Raw genomic sequence first — 19,738 nt, forward strand, 5'->3', positions numbered from 1 at the left:
AGCTGCAGGCTTAAGGCCCTTGAGGCCTTAAGCCTTATGTGTGGAGGAAGAGCCTTTTATATATTATAGCTTAGAGTCAGGGAGTAGTCATAGCTACTGCATACACTAAACTAAGCTGCAGGCTTAAGGCCTCTTGAGGCCTTAAGGCTATGGGTAGATGCTCCTCACGTTATTAATTAACACACCAATTCGACGACGACGACGTCACAATTAATAATTGTTCGTTTTATTGATATATAAAGATATTTTATTTCTTAAAAGAAAGAAATTCAACTTTTAAACACAATCAAACTTTATTATTCGATTAAATATCAATTATAATTTATCTTTTAATTTTGAAAATTGATTACATATTTGCAAATACTCGAAATTTACGCCGAAAACTTTGTTTTAGAATCAATTATTATTTATGTCTTGACTGCACGAGTCCATTACTTTTCAGCTGTTGATTTGTACCCACAGACGCCTTCCAGGATCTCAATTAAGTGATGACGTCTACTGTCATTACAACATATTAGATATTGAAGATTTCTTCGTCAAATGTCAAATATGATGTTTGGTTCACTACATTTTGTTAAATGCCAAATAATTAAGTATTGTTTGGATATTACCAGAACTGGCTGTAAACTCCTATGGCAGAATAACCAATGATGCTAATTCTAAGGTTGGAACATTCGTTTCTTATTGACGTAGCGTAACTGATTACAAGATGGAAATATGGACAATTTTTATGAATTTATTGTGAAAATTTTATGAATTTCCTGCAGTTATATCAACGGGATTTGGTGAGGTTTTTAGGTTCTATTTGAAGAATTTTGTGAAACTTTACGGAGGTGTTACAGGATTCAATGAAACTATTTTGATGGCGTTACAAGATTAGATGAAGCTGTTGTGGAGACGTTACAGGAGTTGAGGAAAGTTTTATGTAGGTGATACAGTCAGGATTTGATGAATTTTTGCAGATATTATAGGTTATGACGAAAATTTTGCGGATGCGTATAGGATTTGGTGAAACCGTGAAAGTTTACCTTTTACAATTGTGTTGATAGGATTTGATGAATTCGGAGAAATTTTTTTAATCTATGCGAGAAACTGTGTTTTAAACTTTTGTTCAATGACATCCATTCGTTACGAGAAAGGCTTAAATTTAAAATATAAGCTTTCTAGAACCTGTAGTTTTTTCTCTAGGAGCGTCTGCAGACCGGATGAAGAAAAGAAGGAAAAAATACAGCTGTATTGGCGATTTTTGCACTTTTCAATTGCTTATATTTCGGCAGCCATTTCGTAAAAAAATCCGAAATTTTGCACACTACCTAAGAAAACAAGTATATTTCGAACGAGATATTCACAACTAGCAAATGAGCCCGGCTTTGCTCGGGCAAACGATTTGGCTGATTTGATAAATAATTGTACGTTTGAAAATTAAGTTACTATCAAAAACAAAAAATCGCATCTAAAATAGTACAGATAGTACAGTAGAAGCCGTTCCTCAAGTTAAGCCTTAATCCTTTCTCTCTCCCTCGCGTATTGCCTCTTGAAGTAATCTGCGACAGAGATCTGAAACGGCGAATTTTTTTCGTTGTCAAATGAAGTAGACGTATCTGGCGGGTTCACTGGTGACGCTGTTAATCTTGTATGTCTTTTTGTATTGCAAGGCGTTTACCTCAATTTCCAGAGACTTCAACCTCTTTCGATGTATTTTTATCTGACGATCGTTGAGTCCTCTGCATTGTTTGACGTCGGCATTCAGAACTTCGACGAAGTTGATCAAAGGTCCGCTTTTGTAAAGTCGTAGACGTTCAGAATGGGTTTCTATCAAACTATGCGAACGTTCTGATGGAAACCGAAACAGATTTCTCGACCTGCTCCTATCGAAATCCTTTCTTTATCGTTCGACAAAGATAAAAACGATCTTCCGATAGGTACTAGAGATTTTGCGGGCCCATGGCGCATGATGGTATCCACGGCCATCTCGGCCTCTTCGGAGTTCTTGACTTTTTCCACGAAGTGGTTGTAGATCGATCTGTTAAGAGCCATTTTATCTTTACAAACGGGTTTTAAAACTACGTTGTAATCGCATGTTCTGTTGTTGCTCTTAATTAAGCGATACGAAGAACGTCTTCTCTTCTTCGATGGGCGTTAGATTACAACTAAACAAATTCTTTTTTTCCGTCGAAGACGACTGGATAATCCCGAAATAATTGAAAAGTTGACAAAAGATTGTAGACGACTTTTCTGTTTTTTCTGGTGTTGAGACAGTTGTATCTTAACGAAAAAGATTTATTTATAAACATATTAAAATTTAAAATAATTATTGAAATTATAGAATTTGGAGGAAGAGAATGAAAGAAGAGCAGGAACGAGAAGAACGGAAGATTTTAGAGAGACCGTACGGAAAAGAATAAAAATATTACTTCTATTTATTATAGTAGTATAAGTAAACGTTTTAGTTAGTTTCAAATAATTTTTTTACCTCCATTTATTCTTCTTTTAAGCCTTTTAATCACAATCGCCATTCTTTTTCTTCTGCGGCTTAGAATTCGAAAATGTCGTTACATCAGATAATTCGAATGTTTTATTTTGAAAATACAGTATTTTAAAACAGAAAGGAACGGATTCTCGTATTGATAAAAAAAATTATCTTTATGAAATTTGAATTATTCGTTGCTATCTGCTAATTAATACAGCGCGCCTATTAGCAATATTAACACAGCACCCTACATTTAATATTTAATTATTCGGTTTATTAATAATCAATAATGGACTTAGAAGCCATTTAAAAAATAAACCAGCAACGAGTTGCTCAACTTTCCCGGGAACATTTAAAATTCTGGTTGCGCTATCTGTTACGATATTTCATTAAAAAAAACTGTTTGTCGTGCCCCGCACACACTAACATCATTACATACAGAAATTATCCTCCGATTTTTTTTTTTTTTTTTTTGCATTTGAAGGTGTCCTAAGTCCAAAAATCCACAAATCTTGAAGGGTCATTTTTTGACCGATCGCCATATTTTTCCTCTTAAACAGCCGGAAAAGTAGAAATCAACGACAATCTTCCAGTATCCGTGAATTACTAAAGGCACAATTTTGCATTACAAATCATATAACTTCCAAATTTTAAAAGTCGGATTTGTATGCACACCTTATTAATAATTGTTATAATAATAATTCCTATTTGAAATATTTTTGTGCGTATTTCACAGGAAAACAAAGAGTTCTCCCTGCAGGAGTCATATGTGAAAGACTATAGGGTTCATTCACAAATAAAATATTAATTTGAAGAGAACTTATCAAATTTCTATTATAAGGTGTACATAGATTTTATATATATAAAAAATATACAAAACTACATATAAGTTTAAAAATTGGACAAAAAAAACTTGGCATTTTAAATGATTTTATTACAATTTACAAAAATGAAAAAAATTTATTAAAAGTGAAATTATGTATTTTATACAGTATCATACTTATAATTTTGGTGTAATTTGTAAATTGAAATCCTCACTAATCTAAAGAAAATAAAAATTGCAATTTTTTTCAGTCATTTTATATTGTTTGAAAAATACTTATTTAATAATGTACAGTACATATATACAGGGTGGGCCAGCGAAAACGAAACGGCAGAGTGTTCGTGTTCGTCCAAGCAAAGCGCTCGGACAGGTCGATTTTACTCTCGAGGGGACATCTTTTGCAATAAAGTTTTTGCGATTCTGAATATTAACTAAACAAACATTTTTTTCGAAATAAATGCTTGTTTAGTTATTACAAAATAAATGAGTTTTTAAAATTTTTTGTTGTCTGTTGTATTCAGAATCGCAAAAACTTTATTGCAAAAGATGTCCCCTCGAGAGTAAAATCGACCTGTCCGAGCGCTTTGCTTGGACGAACACGAACACACTGCCGTTTCGTTTTCGCTGGCCCACCCTGTATATATATATATATATATATATATATATATATATATAATTTTTGAAATACCTGTATGAATTTCTGAAATTTCTTAGGCAGCATGAAACCTTCAATCTCCAAGTTACACTTCATTCTTCACTTCATTATTTACAATCCTTTTGCAATAATTTCTTATAATTTTTACAATTTTATAAAAATTTCAATTACTTTAAAAAGATTTCATTCAAATTTTGTGATATGCAATTTGTATACTTTTGTAATCAAATGCATCACATTCACTATTTATAATGGTATGTATTAATTGCATCTACCCATGTAACAGGGATAATCTGTAAAGATTATTTAGAAATATACAATAAAAATTGTGATATAAATTAAAAAGAAGAGTTTTACAAATGAAATTAATTTCTCTCTTGTGATCTCCAGTGCTCTCTTAAAGTAAGGCAAATTCTTTCATTCTCTAAAGGAAGATTATGAACATTTTGATGATGATGAGTACATGCAATAATTTGGATGATGATTAAGGTTTTAATATTAATTTTTGTTTCCTTTTTAGAGACAGAGTGAATCTTGCAGGATATTGTATCCTGGATTTCCCAGTTACATAAATTCATTTCACGATGGATTCGTGGCTCTAACACGACTTGACTTCTTGAATTCCAGGATGGAGATGTCACAATTTGCTTCCGATCATTGTGAACTTTCAACTTCACCTCCCAACAGTAGATAATCTACAAATAGTTATCAAGGATTACTTCAATGATTTCCAATCATCAACATGGAAAATGTCTCAAAGAATATGGGATAAAATTAATATATTACATCTGGAGAATATCTTCGTACAATTTATTTTCTTTTTTGTGCTAACTATACATATTAATTTTTCAGTTTTACATTCTGGTATATAAAGCCAAATGTAAATCATGCTAGTAAAAAAGAAACATTGCTTTATTAAACTTTATTGCTTTTATTCTATCGCAAGGAAATTATTCCTCATTTGTAGGGCAAGTGCAAAATGGTGATTAAATTGTGTTAATTGTATTGAACCTTTGGTAAGACTCGCTTATAGATAAAGACAATCAAGAATAAAATATCACATTTGTATAAATTACGTTTTGTAAATCTAGAATGAAATTTTAAGTTTGTAAGATGAAATTTTGTGCAGATCTGACTCCATATTTATCCAATATATACTAATATTTTAACACTAGAACAGCGAGACTTTCTGTACATCTAGAAATGCTGGCAGCAGTCAAAACCACTGCCATTCCAAAGTATGCTTTTGACAATTTTAAATCGATTTTATATCATAGTTATAACAAAAAATAACATTCTAGAACATTACATAGTCTTAAGGGACTTTTCTAATGGGTTGGAAGGGTTGCCCCCTCAAACTGAAGGAACTACATAATCATCATATAATAATAATTAAGCATCGAAAACTATTTGGCAAAAATTTCTTCATTGGTGGCCACCACAAACAGTACTTGTGCATATATAATAGCAGCTTTTTTTCTTAGCATGAAAAAAGCAAGCAATGATAGTAATCTATGGAATAATAATAATGATAATATAGCTAAGCAAAATTATTTTGTAACAGAATATTTGTGTATATCTGTTACACCAGAAACAATCAGCATACTCAAAAAAATATAAATAAATTATATATTATACCTCTTTGTAGATACTCTCCTATACATCTAATTGTGTCTGTTTTCGAATGTCTGTCTCCTACATGTTTGCTCTGGGACTAATATAAGATCGTAATTCTTGGGTTTTAATTTTAATTTTTTCAGTATATCTTTAATATATTTTAATTTTGCTATTTGCAAAGTATTAGTTTGTTTTTTTATTATTTTTAGAATTATAAAATTGATTTAGCCATTTATTCAATACTTTTTTGGTTTATTTACATCTTCCATCTCTTTCTTGATCAGTAGATAGTCGTTCTTGTTTTAATCTTATCTATTACTTTTCCACTTGATCTCTGACTCCTTTCATTACTTAACCTACAAAGTGTGATAAATCTATAAAATTAGCCAACCATAGGCTTTGCACTAGTTGTTACATAAATTATAGCAAATTATGTTCCTTTGTTACTGAGTAATAACATAGAAACTTGACTGACTCTTATAGTATTAATTTTTGATTTGTCTAAAATTTTTGTTGAAAAAAAAAAAAATGTTTTTTTTTTATAACTAAAGAAAGTTTTCACTTCTACTTTTTAAAAATTCTATGATACTAAATTACTATAATTTGTCTTTATAATATAAAAATGTAAATTTTTTACATATATTCTATTATGTGTAAATCTGCAAATATCAGAAAGTATCATTCATATGCAGTGGCATAGCGAACATAACTGGCGCCCGGGGCACAACACTTTATTGGCGCCCCCCCTCCCCCTCCAGAAAAAACAGTTTGTCTTGGAGACCATTTGGGTGCCCCTCTGCAAGTGGCATCCAGTGCATGATACACCGGACCCCTTGCACCCCCTCATTACACCACTGTTCATACGGAGACAAATATCCTAAAATTAAAACTTCAAGGCTGACATACATATTGACTCCATATATATATATATATACACAGCCGACGCTTGATAATCCGACATGCTCAGTAGTCCGACGCACCTCCCATCAAGGTCACCGTAGTCCCCGTCCCGTTACGTGTCTGCTTGCACAGAAGGATGTCGCGACATGAATATGAATCTCCCCACCCAATTCTTATACGACAACACACATTTCTTGTGTTTTTTGTGAGCAGTTCTGTATGTACAGTACTGTATTATTTATGCCTATACATACTGTATGTACATTTATTAGCTTCCATATTTCTTTTAATAAACATGTTTTAGTTAACCAAAATGGGTGTTTCATTTCCATATTAACCTAGGCAGCATTTTACTCATAAAATGTAGGAATATTGTAGGCTACTGCTAGCAAAACAATGCCAAATATGTAATCACTTTCGGTAATCCGGACACTTTTGGTAATCCGACACCCCTTTGGTCCCATACTTGTCGGATTATCAAGGGTCAGCTGTATTTTTAAGTTAATAATATGGCCAAGTCATTTTCTACAAATTAGTTAACAGACTCCACAAATTGAGTTGAGTATATTATTACCTTATGAATTAAAACTACATATAAGGCTTGATTTAAATAAAAAAAATAATTCTGAGATAATGTTTGCAGGTTTTATTTTGAAATTAATTTTTGTAAAAGAGATTATGTATTGTTACTGAGTATTTATAAAATTTTGTGAGTTTTTATATTATTTTCTAGCAATAAATTTTTCAAAAATTAAATATAAATATTTAAGCTTTATTTCCACATTAATTAACTTTATAAATAATGCATTTTCTTATATTAAAATATAATCCACTGAGACAAATAACTTTGAAAAAACATATAAACAAATACTTTTAAATTTATCACCTCCAAACCATATTTTGGAGTTTGAATTAACTAAACATTACCATTTGATAATGACAGTTCATATCATATCAGTTTGTCAGCCCACTATCATAAATCTTCATTTTGCTTTTTCAAATTAAAATGATGAAGTTTCTTAATAGTTTCATCATAAGCACTGAAATAAAAATAATATTTACAACTTTATATTATGTTAAAAGTTTTATTAAATCTGAAAATTTTTAACACAAATTTTTAAAAAGTAAATATAAATTTATATTAATCTAATATTGCTTTACTGTTAGAAGAGTTTTGTTTGCTTAATTGATAACATCCTACTAAAAAACAATTCATATATTGTCCAATAATATTAGTGATTAGGATGCATTTTCAAAAATTGTAAACCTATAAATTCCCACTGTCATCCATCCATCTTTTCTTAATCTCAAGAACATTTAGATAAATAAAATTCAAGAGCAGATATGGAAAGCTTAGGGGCAGGAGGCTCTGATTAACTAAACTCTGATGCAAACCAGAAGTCACATTATTTCAATTCAAAAATTTCCCCTGAAAGGAGCTAGATAAATGACCGGCATGACTCCATTCCTAATGGAAAAGTGTGATGTACAGGAACAAGACACTACTAATTTGAAATGGAGAGCATATATTTCGAGCATATATTAGAGAATTGCTACTTCTCATCCATCTGAACAGTTCCTTTTCCATTAAGTATTAAATAACTGTGGAAATAGCAACTGCATTAATATTGAACAATTTATTTGTTAATATACGTGGTACGATCCAAAAGTTCAAGGAATGCAGTAATCTACGACAACAAAAGCATGTATTTGAAGTTACAGCGTACGAAATGGATTCTACCAAACCATTTCTACGTGTTCAGGTTAATTTCACCCATGTCATGTGATTAAACCGCGAGCACTGCTGTTTTTTTCCGGAGATAGTTACCTTTGTCCTGCGACGTAATCAAAGTGAAATTAACCTGAACACGTAGAAATGGTTTGGTAGAATCCATTTCATACGCTGTAACTTCAAATACATGCTTTTGTTGTCGTAGATTACTGCATTCCCCGAACTTTTGAATCGTACCACGTATGACAAGAGTACACTATAAATTATAAGTTAACCTCAATTTTGTACATTATATTAAGTCACACCTTAAATGGAAACAGCCAGTGTAATCAGAAGACAGGAGAAGAGAATACTTGCAAAATATGAAATTGCAAAACTAATTCAAATCTGTTGATGTCACATAATATTGTTTAAACATTTAGTACAATAAATTTTAAGTAAATTTATTTTATCAATATTTCTTGGCATTTTATGTCAACAACACAGATTTTGTGTATATAGAAAAATTATTTATTAAAATCAAAATAAATAAATAAAATACTAAATTAGACAAATAAAAATCACAGATTAAAGTTGTACTTTTTTTTTTTTAACAAATGAAAGAAAATATATGCATAAATAATCAATAAAGTTCTTATAATAATCTAAACAGTGTTTTGATAAGCTTTCAGCAATATTCATTAATAATTGTATTCATTAAAAGAAACTAATTTTTAACATCATTCAATATCAATTTAAAAACTCAATATTACAAGTGATTTCCTGTTATTACATTTAATATCCAAAAAGCTACAAAAATCCTTTACTACAAATGTAGCCAGAATTATTTGTGTACTTAAAAATAGATTTGCAGATCTCATTTTTATCTTGATTATGAATGAAAAATGTTTGTACAGTTGCCAGATGCAGATTTCAACAAATTTTGCATTAGATTATTTAAAATTATCATTTATTTTTATGTATGTTAATTTTAAGTTTCTAAATTGAATGCTTTTCATCTTATTTATACAAAAGTTTTTTCCCTCATAAAGAGTTTTTTTTTTTTAAAATAATTCCCAATTTTCTTCAATTAAAACTATCAATTGATTATAAAGTTCAGCCATAATCACCAATCAAAAAACTTTTTTCCCTACTTCCTTCTCCACTGTAGGCATTAACAGGACTTTTTATAGCATGTCCATCTTTAGCATGACAATACCTACAATAGAAGCATTGAATAATGAAGAATAGTCTGAAGCTACTGATCACTGACACTTGGCTAATTTTTGTACAATGATTTGATTGTGAAATAAATGATTATAATTTTATATTTCATGTATTATTGTATTTCCTCAATCCTAAGAGAGACTGAGTTTTGAATTGAATTTTAAAATGTTTTTATAAAGGGAATCATTTTTAAACAATCTATTTTAATAAGTTTTGTTACGTAACTACAAGTTAGAAAGTCAATTCAAATGCCATGAAACAGATTATCTGGCAGGTCTATTTTCACAATGTCATTTTAAGTGTATACATTTTAAAAAGTTAAAAGGAAGTTTAAAATTAAAGCACTTTGCCAGCAAAGCACATATGAATTAATGTGGTCATTGAGCTGTGTGGCTGACAACATTTAATTGATGCATAATGCATCTCCTGGTCGACTCATGACAGATGCCAATGATTCTAAGATACAGCTCTATTTAAAAGAAAAAATGGATATAAAAAAATCCAGTGACAAGTTGCTTAATTTTACTAACTTCACTAGGAAAGTTTGCAACATGCTCCTTTGTCAATTCCATTCACCAAAAGTAATGCTATTCCAGGCTTTGCCCTCCTTTCGTAGAAAAATTTCTGAAGAAAATCTAAATCTACTAGATACGTATTTTTATTTAGTTTTTTTTTAATATTTATTTATTTCAGTTAATAATCACTTAAAATAAAACTGACTGTGGTGCATCCGTTATAAGATTTTATTAAAAAATAAAATTATATTATTATTATTTATTATAAAAGGGTAAAGGCTTAATTTTGAGGGTACAGATAAGCTTTATATAAAAAAAATTGTAAATGCTAATAATGAGTAAAATCTTCATTAAGTCCAACCCCACTTGAGACATGACACAACTCCCCATCCCTTTTACCTTTAATCACCAAAATTTAATAGAATCAATGGCCCTTACATACAAGATATCATGCCAAATTTTGTTTCTTAATCATTACCCCATCCTGAAATATTAAACAAAATAGATGTCAAAAGGGTTAAATTTAACACAATTTCAATACTTCCCTATGTTATATACATAAAAGTTGAGAAAGTAAAAGTGCATCTTAGAATCAAGAAATACAGCATTAGATTATAATTACAATCTTAATAAAAAAGCCAAATACTTACCAACCCTTCCTGATTACTTTATAATAACCCGGAACTGAAAGATCTATCACAGTCGAACCTAATCGTTTCGAATTATCATCTAGACGACCCGCATCAAACACACATTCCAGATGAGGCCATAATTCCCTAAATTCCTATAAAATAGCAAAATTAATAATTTAAGATGATCTTACTATAAATTGTTTTATTAAATATTATAACCAATTCTTTAACCTAATGATAAATTAGATTAAACATATAATAATTAAATGGAAAAGAACAAACTAAACAAAATTTAGAATTTACAGATAAGTAATTTTCAGATGACATCTATTATAGATTTAAAATGTCAGCATTTATGAATATTCTGAAAGGTAAAAATCATTTGTCAACTGTATAATTTCCTGCAATGCCCAGATTAGTTATCATTTATTACAAGAAGTTTATTCCAAGAACAAGAGTCTAAGAAATTTAGCACTGAAAAAAATTCACAAAAATATTTTTTCAGAGAATATATTAATTGTAGGAACACATCACACCCCAGCAAGAAAGGTGACACAACTAAAAAATGCAGTATTTGAGAAAAATCTACTTAAAGAATAGCATAAAACTTATAGTAGAAGCTACTTTTAAATTTCAGGTAAGTATTTATGGCAGTAAATTCTATTATATTCTATAGCAGGGGTGGCCAACAAGTCGATCGCGATCGACCGGTCGATCGCCAAGCCAATTTTGGTCGATTGCTAGCAATGTCTTGACTTAATGTATTATATTTGTAACCGAACACAACTGTATGCATGCAGTTATGACTCGACTCATAAGCAATGAGTGCACTTCGTACTGAAACAGTGTATAAACATAGTATGTATTCCCCACCCCACTTAGACTATGCCTATGACAACAAGTCGATCGGGACACATTTTTACGATAAAAAGTAGATCTTATGTGCACAAAAGTTGGCCACCCCTGTTCTATAGCAATGGTTCCCAACCGGTGTTCCACGGAACACTGGTGTTCCGTAAGCATCTCCCAAGTGTTCCGCAAATTTAGTCGCAAATCAGAAAGTGTACAATCGTATTTGAGCCGCCGAATATCAAAAAATTAAAATCATAAAATTTTCATAAACTTAAATATATATGTACGACTTGTACTTATGGAGTGTACTACTGTTTCGAGTAAGATAAAGGCAATGATAAAAACTGAATGAAATATGTAAAAAACATCAGGCACAAGTTTCCCATTAAAGTTATTTAGGTATATTTTTTCCTGTTTTAGAATTGGCATTAATAATATGAGTAGAGATTTTGAATTATAACTGCTCAATTCTAATAAAATAACTGATGACAAGCTTATGTATTTCATATTAACTTAAGTAAGTGTTCCGCTAAAGAAAATTGCTCACAAAAGTGTTCCGCATCCTAGAAAAGGTTGGGAACCACTGTTCTATAGTATAGTAATTATGGATCTGTAGCTCTGCTCTTGTCGAATGTGAGGTGTTATCAGTTAAATATACATGAGGTGTTTGAGTTATGTCACTTTTCTTGCTTTCTAATAACTTTGTTATTTTGCAAGATAGAGATGTGATGCTTGTTGTGAACGTTGGAGCACTTCATACATATTTTTCAATGACATAATCTCAAAATTGCCATTTTTTGAGTTATGTCACTTTTCTTGCTGGGGTGTGATATGTAGAGAGAAAACGCATTTCACTTAAGTACAAAAATACAGTATATATATTAGCTGAGGCTTTTCTTGAAAATGATATATTATGTAAAGGTAACCACCCATAAAAATTTACACATTAAAAAAGAATATGTAGAGTACTTATAATGTAATAGATCCAACCAAAAACAATTTGACATCAAAAGAAATTCTAAAGACTCACTAACAATCTGAAACAGGTAAAAATGGCAATGGTAATACATTCAGTATACTGCATAATTTTGCTGAAATAACAGACTGACTAGTTTTCACTAATGTCCACTTATGATCACAACATTAGCCTATTATATTCAAATTCTATAATTCACTTGCTATACTACTTAAACTAAATTTTTGAAATATAATTACTTATAAAAAGATACTCTATATTTGCTTCTTTTATTCATATGAGAGAAAATAATTCTAATCATTTATTTACTGAATCAACTGATAAAAATAATAAATAGTTTTCATTTTAAAAAAATCATCCAAGAGTGTGCTTATGATTAAAAAAACAAAAAAATAGTAAAAATTTCTTTTAAAAGACAATTATAAATTTAAATAAAAATATTAAACTCACCTCAACAGATAACGTGTTGCTTTGAGAACTAATATTTGCACTGGTGAGAGCCAAACACTGATTACACGCTTTTGTAACTGCTTGAAGAAATGAGTGATTCGGAATACGAATTCCCACGAGAGACGTGTCTGGATTAAGATTAGGATTCAGCTCCGACGTTCTTTCTAAAACAACTGTTACTGGCCCAGGAAGTAAATCTTCCAATAAACTTAAAGGTATGGTAATCTTTCCCCATCTTCAAATAATAATCATAATAATAAAATTTAATAAAGTGTTCATTTAAAATTAGTTAAACATTTAAAGTCATAAAATAATACATCAGCTATTAATGAATATCTTTCTTTTTCTATTCAGAGAATATACAGAAAAAAAATAACATAAACAAATCAGTTCTTTATAGGTCCATTAAAAACATTTTTATAATAAAATCATTGACTGCTAATATCATTTAGAAATTTGTTCATATTTTTGTAGTTTATAAGAAATTATACAAAACAAATTATCAAAATATTTTTATATTAATATGTTAAGTCCTAAAACTTACTTTGGAATGTCTCTTATATCTGAAACACAAATAGCTATTGGTTTCTTTTGGTCTCTTCTTTTTATTCTATACAATGCATCCACTGCTTGATTGTTTTGGGCAAGTGCTGCAATTCCATATATTGTATCTGTAGGCACTGCTATCAACTGACCATTTGACAGGGCTTTAACTGCTTGTTTTATTGCTAAAAAGTTAAGTTTTAAAGTGTATTAGTTTGTAAATATTATCATTAATTACAACATATTTGAAGAACTAAGAATTAAATTGAAGATTGAACAATTTTTACTTTCCTGACTGTTATATATAACAGAGGGAAAGTATAGCAATCAGTCAAAAAAGTAAACCCCCCAACATTTTTGAGCTCAGGACAATTTGAAACATCAAGAAATGCAAAAAAATTTGGTAGTTTTTTCTTGTATGTATGGATGTTAGTAAATGAGTGGGTGTGTGGGGACACAATTTTGTTTACCCTTTTGAAGCTTCATAACTTCTGTGCTTTTTGTCAAAATTCTGAAATTTTGAAGGGAGGTTTGTTTATTAGGGGGAATGATACTATTAAATTTTGGAGGTTAAAGATCGAGGAGTGGGGAGATAAAGGCGGTCTTGTGTATCTCCGGTAGGATCGGACTTAATGATTTTACTCATAATTAGCATTTATAATTTTTTTTTATAAAACCCATCCCTATCCTCAAAATTAAGCTTTTTGCCATTTTATAATGGTTAACAATATAAAAAGTTTTTAAAATAAAATATTGTAACAGATGGCACCACAAAAATGCGGCCAAGAAAGTTAAGCAACTCGTTACTGGATTTTTTCTGTATGTTGAATATAAGCATAGTTTCAATTTCTTCAAGATGGATATTTAGAAGAAAGAATTTATTTAACTGTTTAAAGCAGGCCTGGCCAACCCATGACTTGTCATGTTAAATTGTGTGGCCCACAAAACAATTTGGGTTGGCCAAGCCTGGTTTAAAGCATACAAGTAATACTTACAATTAACTTTTATAAAATTATAAGTATAATCTTATAATTAAAAAATTAAAATTTTTCAAATTATAAGATTATACTTATATCAATAATTAAAAAATTACTGAAAAGACAATAATTTAAATTAACAAATTTTAAAATAAGTTTGTCAAAACATTCATTTATTGAAACAACACTTTGATGACAATGACCTTCCATTATGGCTATATGGCCATTCTACAATGGTAAACATTCCCTTAAAAACATGAATGATATGTTTTTAAACTTTAAACTTTTTTAAATGTTTTTAAGGGAATTTTTACAGATGGCTGAATGGCCAAATTTAAGACATCAGTCTACTGCATTGGGAATCCAGGATCAAATCTAAATGGAGAACCCCAGAACATTTGCCAACTGGGTAAAACCACTAAACACCAGTAGTTGGATGCGGGTTCATGCCTGGCAAACAACATGGAGTTTTCTAGATTTCCTTCATGTCTATAATACCTAAATAGGGGCCAGTTTCCCTTAGAGTCTTTCCAGGAGGCATCCCTCTAGGCAGATTGCCCATGTGTTGCATTGCCATAAACAAATAAACCAAACCCATAACTTTTTCATGGATGGTCTGTTCTTGATAGGTCAATCCCCGTCCTTACCACCCAGCTATCTCATTGTGGGCCTGGCCAAACTCGCAATGGAAATGCCAATATTGATAAATTTTGATGAAATTTGCAACAAATGTTAACAATGTTAATAGATACCTGATGACCAACCAATACATATGAAATATGTCTTTCCAGTTTTAATAATAAATTTGACACCAAAATTTGTAATTATTCCCAGAACACTCATCCATAGCATAAAACCTTGATTCTATTTGCACTTTCCAGTGGTAGTAGCAAGTGGTGGTTAGTTACTATGAAAGCAATAACAATCTCACAAGAGATTGCTCTAGAACAATGGTCTTAATCTTTTTGTAGTCGAGGAACACTAAACTTTTGGAACACTTACATCAGCTTTAATGCATTCATTATTTACATCAGTGATTCTCAAACCACTATGTCGCAGCAATTTAGTATGCAGCAAGATTTTTGAAGTGTGCCACCACTGTGAATATTTATACATAAGCGACGTCAGACAAATAGTTTAATCAGTTCTACCTTCCTAGAATGTGTTTGGAAATTGTAACCATGTTACTGGTAACTGCTGGTAGTAACTAAGACGTTTAGAAAATGTGACCTAAATAACCAACTGTGTTTAAAAATCACTGTTATGACGTCACCGGTTGTCCTGCAGTACTTACCAAAGTTACTGTGTACCATGACAAAAAAAAGGTTGAGAATCACTATCACTGATTTACGTTATAGGCACCGGTCATCATGTCTATAACATAACCTGGTTGCAAACATGACGTCCGCAAGCAATACAGTGACCGGAACTGCCCCAGAGGTTCCACATTTGAAGCCAAAGCTCTCGCAAAAGGTCACATGTCAGACTTTTCTTTATTTTTTTATCAATAAATATCTTTAGGATATCTGACCACCACACTGTGGAAGCAGACTGATTTCAGGGGAAGCCATATCTCACAAATGGTCACATGTACATGTATGGTTCCTTTTTTGATCCTATGACATGTTAAGGTCCCAATGGTGTCATTCACATCTGCAAACTTACCCAGTATTTATTCTGGGTATACTATAGATTACTCCCTATGGAATTTCGTGTGTTTGGGTATATATCTGAACTCAGGGGACCGAGACGAGTTCAACGATACTCTACTTTTGGACCGGAGACAAAAAATAAAAAAGTTATCATACTTTTTTCCGGTGATCGCGTGATGATAGGGAGTTGCGTCGCTCTCCACTAAGTCGGCCTCGCTATCACGATCGGGAGTCCCATCGCTTGCCGTTAAAATTGCCTTTAGTAGACGTTCCCCCCCCTTTTTACTTTGTTCAAGAACTACCGTGAATCGATCACTAGTTTAGCACATGGCGACGTGTGGTGGCGCCCATACGAGAGGTCAGTCGGGCCGCCATGTTCGCTGCCATAAGTAACATTAACCGAAATGGCGATTGCACGATGATTGGAAGTCACGTTGCTCTCTCCGCTCTCATATCACGTGTTTAACGCTCCGGGAGATGATCGTAGTCAGACGTCACAGTTTGCAGACTTTACCACAAGATGGCAATACTAGCAACTACGGTGCCGTCTGCATGAGAGCATTAAAAAAGTATGGTAACTTAAAAAATGTGATAACTTTTTTATTTTTCGTCTCCGGTCCAAAAATAGGGTACTGTTGAACTCGTCTCGGTCCCGAGTTCAAATATATAATCAAAGTCCTGAAATTCCATAGGGAGTAATCTATAGTACACCCCACCCTTTATTCCTTACTGTTGTGTTGTAAATGAAAGGCAAGCATTTACCATCCACAACACAATTTTAGCATTTTTGGTGAAATTAAGAAAACGAATCTAATTTTTTCTTGCCGAGTGTAATTTTACTGCGTTATATTAAATATTACTACTTGTAAGAGAAATATTAAATAATTCAGATGTTTACATAAGCTGTAAATGAAAAACGAAACTATTCATTAATACATTAAGCAAATACTTTCGTTTTTATGTCAGTTAAAGTTTACGTAAACTTCTAAATAATGATGCATTTAATTAAAGTGAAGAGTTTATTAAATGGCGGCCTATCAAAATTCTTACCTTCAGTCGAAGTGAAGCCATTCCGACCAATATTAATGATCCCGTTCATACTGTCAACGAATGAGGCAACAAATCAGTACTTTACAACATCAAACACGTGCTTCTTACAAATGTCCACAATCGCCACTAGGTACATTTGTCGCTAGTTGCCAAATTTTGTTATTTGTTGTTTTTTCTAATATATGCATTATTATTTAAAATTGTGTATTAATTAATTTTTTAATTTTTTATGATTGCGAAAATTAAATTACTTATTATTCGTAAATTAATTAATAGTAAAACAAATGTTTATTGTATTCATTTTTTACAGGCGGTTAAGACGTCAAGCCTACCGCTGCGAGGAACCTGGGTTCGAATCCGAGTCCTGCCAGCGACTTCCCAGGAATTTTGGAATTGGGCTTCGTTCCGCTTCACTCGGTCGCCTTTATTATGGGTCTAACTTAACGGTGGGTATAGAAAAAAAATTCTCTTAGCGCTCATAGGGCGGAAAGAATTAAAAATTGAAAAAATATTATTTATTTTTTACTTTGTATTACAAATTACAATTAATGATTTTTTGATATATTTTAAATGCTTTTAATCTTATTTTTAATGATAATTGACTTCAAACCAAAATAATTCAAACTTGATTAATTATTTGAATATTTTATTCGGGATTTCAAGATGTCAAAGATATCAAGAAAATCGTTGGGAAACTGATACAGAAATTGGATACATCATCCTAAAAAGTCTTTTACAGAGTGAATACTAAACTGTAATGTATTATGAAACCGATAAAACGCTATAGGACAGGGACGAATTCTCTGGACTTGCTTAGCATGCGCCACATGCTTAAGAGAAAGTTTTGACTGTCAATATACATTTTATACGAAAACAAATATGCCAATAATAATTTATTTTAACGTGTAAACTCTTTTATCGTTTGTGTTTGCTTATACATTGACAACTAGCGGCTAGCCGTTTTAAGTCAGTGCCATGCTTGCCGGAACTGGATCGCTTGCTCTTGTGGAGGTTTGCCGTGGCAAACAAGCGCGCGCTCATGACGTCATTCGAAGCATTTAACACGGCCAGATTGTATCGAAAGCTGGTGTATCCAGTCAACATACATGTATTGTGTACAGAGGCGGATCTACATAGAGATTAATAGGGCTTAAGCCCTGGGTTCCCTGAGTCAATGGCCCACAAAATTTGAATTATTATCATAAATTTTTAATACTTTTTCATTATAATATATTTCATATATTTCATGTGAAGATATAATGAGCTTTATAATAGTTCATACTTTTTTATTCACACCAAATAACGTTTCTGCCTATTGTTTAGTGCTAGAGATAGGCCTATTATTCTTATTATAACTTTCAGCATGCCCAAAAATTTTGGTCAGGATTCGCCCCTGCGATAGGAATAGATTAGCCCGTTTCATATATTTGTTAGAGACATTCTGATTGAACCTTCTCAGATTGATCAATTAGAATATTTGCAACAAATATATAAAATATCCTTTTAACACAGTATCAACCCAGCCGATTATCGTCATCAAAAAGTTATCTTTTTTTCTTGATTTTCTTCAGATGAAAAAAATGATTGAGGATCAATTCATAAACTAGATTTTAACGCTTGAATAATAGTATAAACCGAGCGGTGTTTGCATAAGTCAAGAGAACTCTGCTCTGGAAAGAGATTAAGGAAACACACAATGCTACTCTTCTTTCATAAAAATCACTATCCTTAAGCCTTAAAACTATGATTTGCCGTGAAACAGTTATTTCAAGACTAGAACTCTAGAGAAAGATCTCATAAACTCTCCAATGGCATTAAACTTCATACATAATTAGTGAATGGATGGACCCTTAAGTTACTTATTTGCAAATTTAAAATGTAGAAGTAGATTTATTAGAAAGATGGAAGTTAATTGGAATATATGATCATATATACCACTTAAGAATATGGATGCTGCAGTATTCCTGATAGAATATGGCTGCTGCAGTTAAATTTAAGATTCTCTGCTCTGAAAAATTTGGATCGATTCAGTCTGATTAACTGCTTTTTTTAGAGAGTAATTTGAATCTTTAGAATCTGTCGTGGATCGATCACAGAGATCACCAGAGCAACTCTAGATCTAGATGATACCAGAGCTGTTCTCACACATTACAGGATCAACAATAATGAACTCCTTCATGTATATATAAATAATAGCAGAATATATCAAATCAACACGTCATAATAATAATAATCTTAGAATTTTTGTAGTAACTTAAATGATGTAAAAACAAACATTTCTTCAGATATTTTGGTAAAATAGTTTATAGTACTATTTATTTAATTTGTTCTTGTAAAAAATATATTAAAATATTTAAAAAATTAATGAATTATATATATTCAAAAATACTAAAAATTGGAAAAAATAATTTAAGAAAATGAATTTTTTTTCTGATTAAGCAAAGGAGTCTTAATTGTTTAGAAACATTCTTTTTTAAATAAACAGATGGCAGCACCGACGTTAACGAGCCCTAACATTTAACAATTATTAAAAATATCTAAATAATAATATTTTTAATATTTAATATATTTAAAAAACTCTCTAAATAATTATAAAAAGAATACTTTTATTATATTTCGTAAAAAAATAATTAATAAAAATATTTTCAAAGGAAAAAAAAATGTTAAGAATATTGCTCACCAGGTAGC

At 31.1% G+C, this 19,738-nt stretch overlaps 1 protein-coding gene across 1 annotated transcript; it reads right to left on the bottom strand.

Moving 5' to 3' along the window:
* Positions 1 to 7,216: 7,216 nt before the first annotated feature.
* Positions 7,217 to 17,187, bottom strand: Tcs1 (Threonyl-carbamoyl synthesis 1). Its single transcript, XM_067264337.1, has 5 exons — positions 17,051 to 17,187; positions 13,373 to 13,556; positions 12,829 to 13,063; positions 10,569 to 10,702; positions 7,217 to 7,505 (listed from the first exon to the last, which is right to left on the bottom strand). The coding sequence occupies exons 1-5, from the start codon at positions 17,097 to 17,099 to the stop codon at positions 7,439 to 7,441; spliced, it is 669 nt and encodes a 222-aa protein (XP_067120438.1). The 5' UTR covers positions 17,100 to 17,187; the 3' UTR covers positions 7,217 to 7,438.
* Between the last annotated feature and the right edge of the window lie 2,551 nt (positions 17,188 to 19,738).

The sequence above is a fragment of the Centruroides vittatus genome, unplaced genomic scaffold (genome assembly GCF_030686945.1).
Source record: "Centruroides vittatus isolate TY-2023 unplaced genomic scaffold, ASM3068694v2 contig_1832, whole genome shotgun sequence".
Lineage (NCBI taxonomy): Eukaryota > Metazoa > Arthropoda > Arachnida > Scorpiones > Buthidae > Centruroides > Centruroides vittatus.

Bases quoted from the DNA above. Each gene is read 5' to 3' on its own strand.
- Tcs1 (XM_067264337.1), bottom strand. From the start codon at position 17,099: ATGAACGGGATCATTAATATTGGTCGGAATGGCTTCACTTCGACTGAA. The intron at 10,703-12,828 runs GTGAGTTTAATA...GCTATTTTATAG, and splicing joins GCAACACGTTATCTGTTGAG to GAATTTAGGGAATTATGGCC. The intron at 7,506-10,568 runs GTAAGTATTTGG...TTTTTATTTCAG, and splicing joins AAAGTAATCAGGAAGGGTTG to TGCTTATGATGAAACTATTA.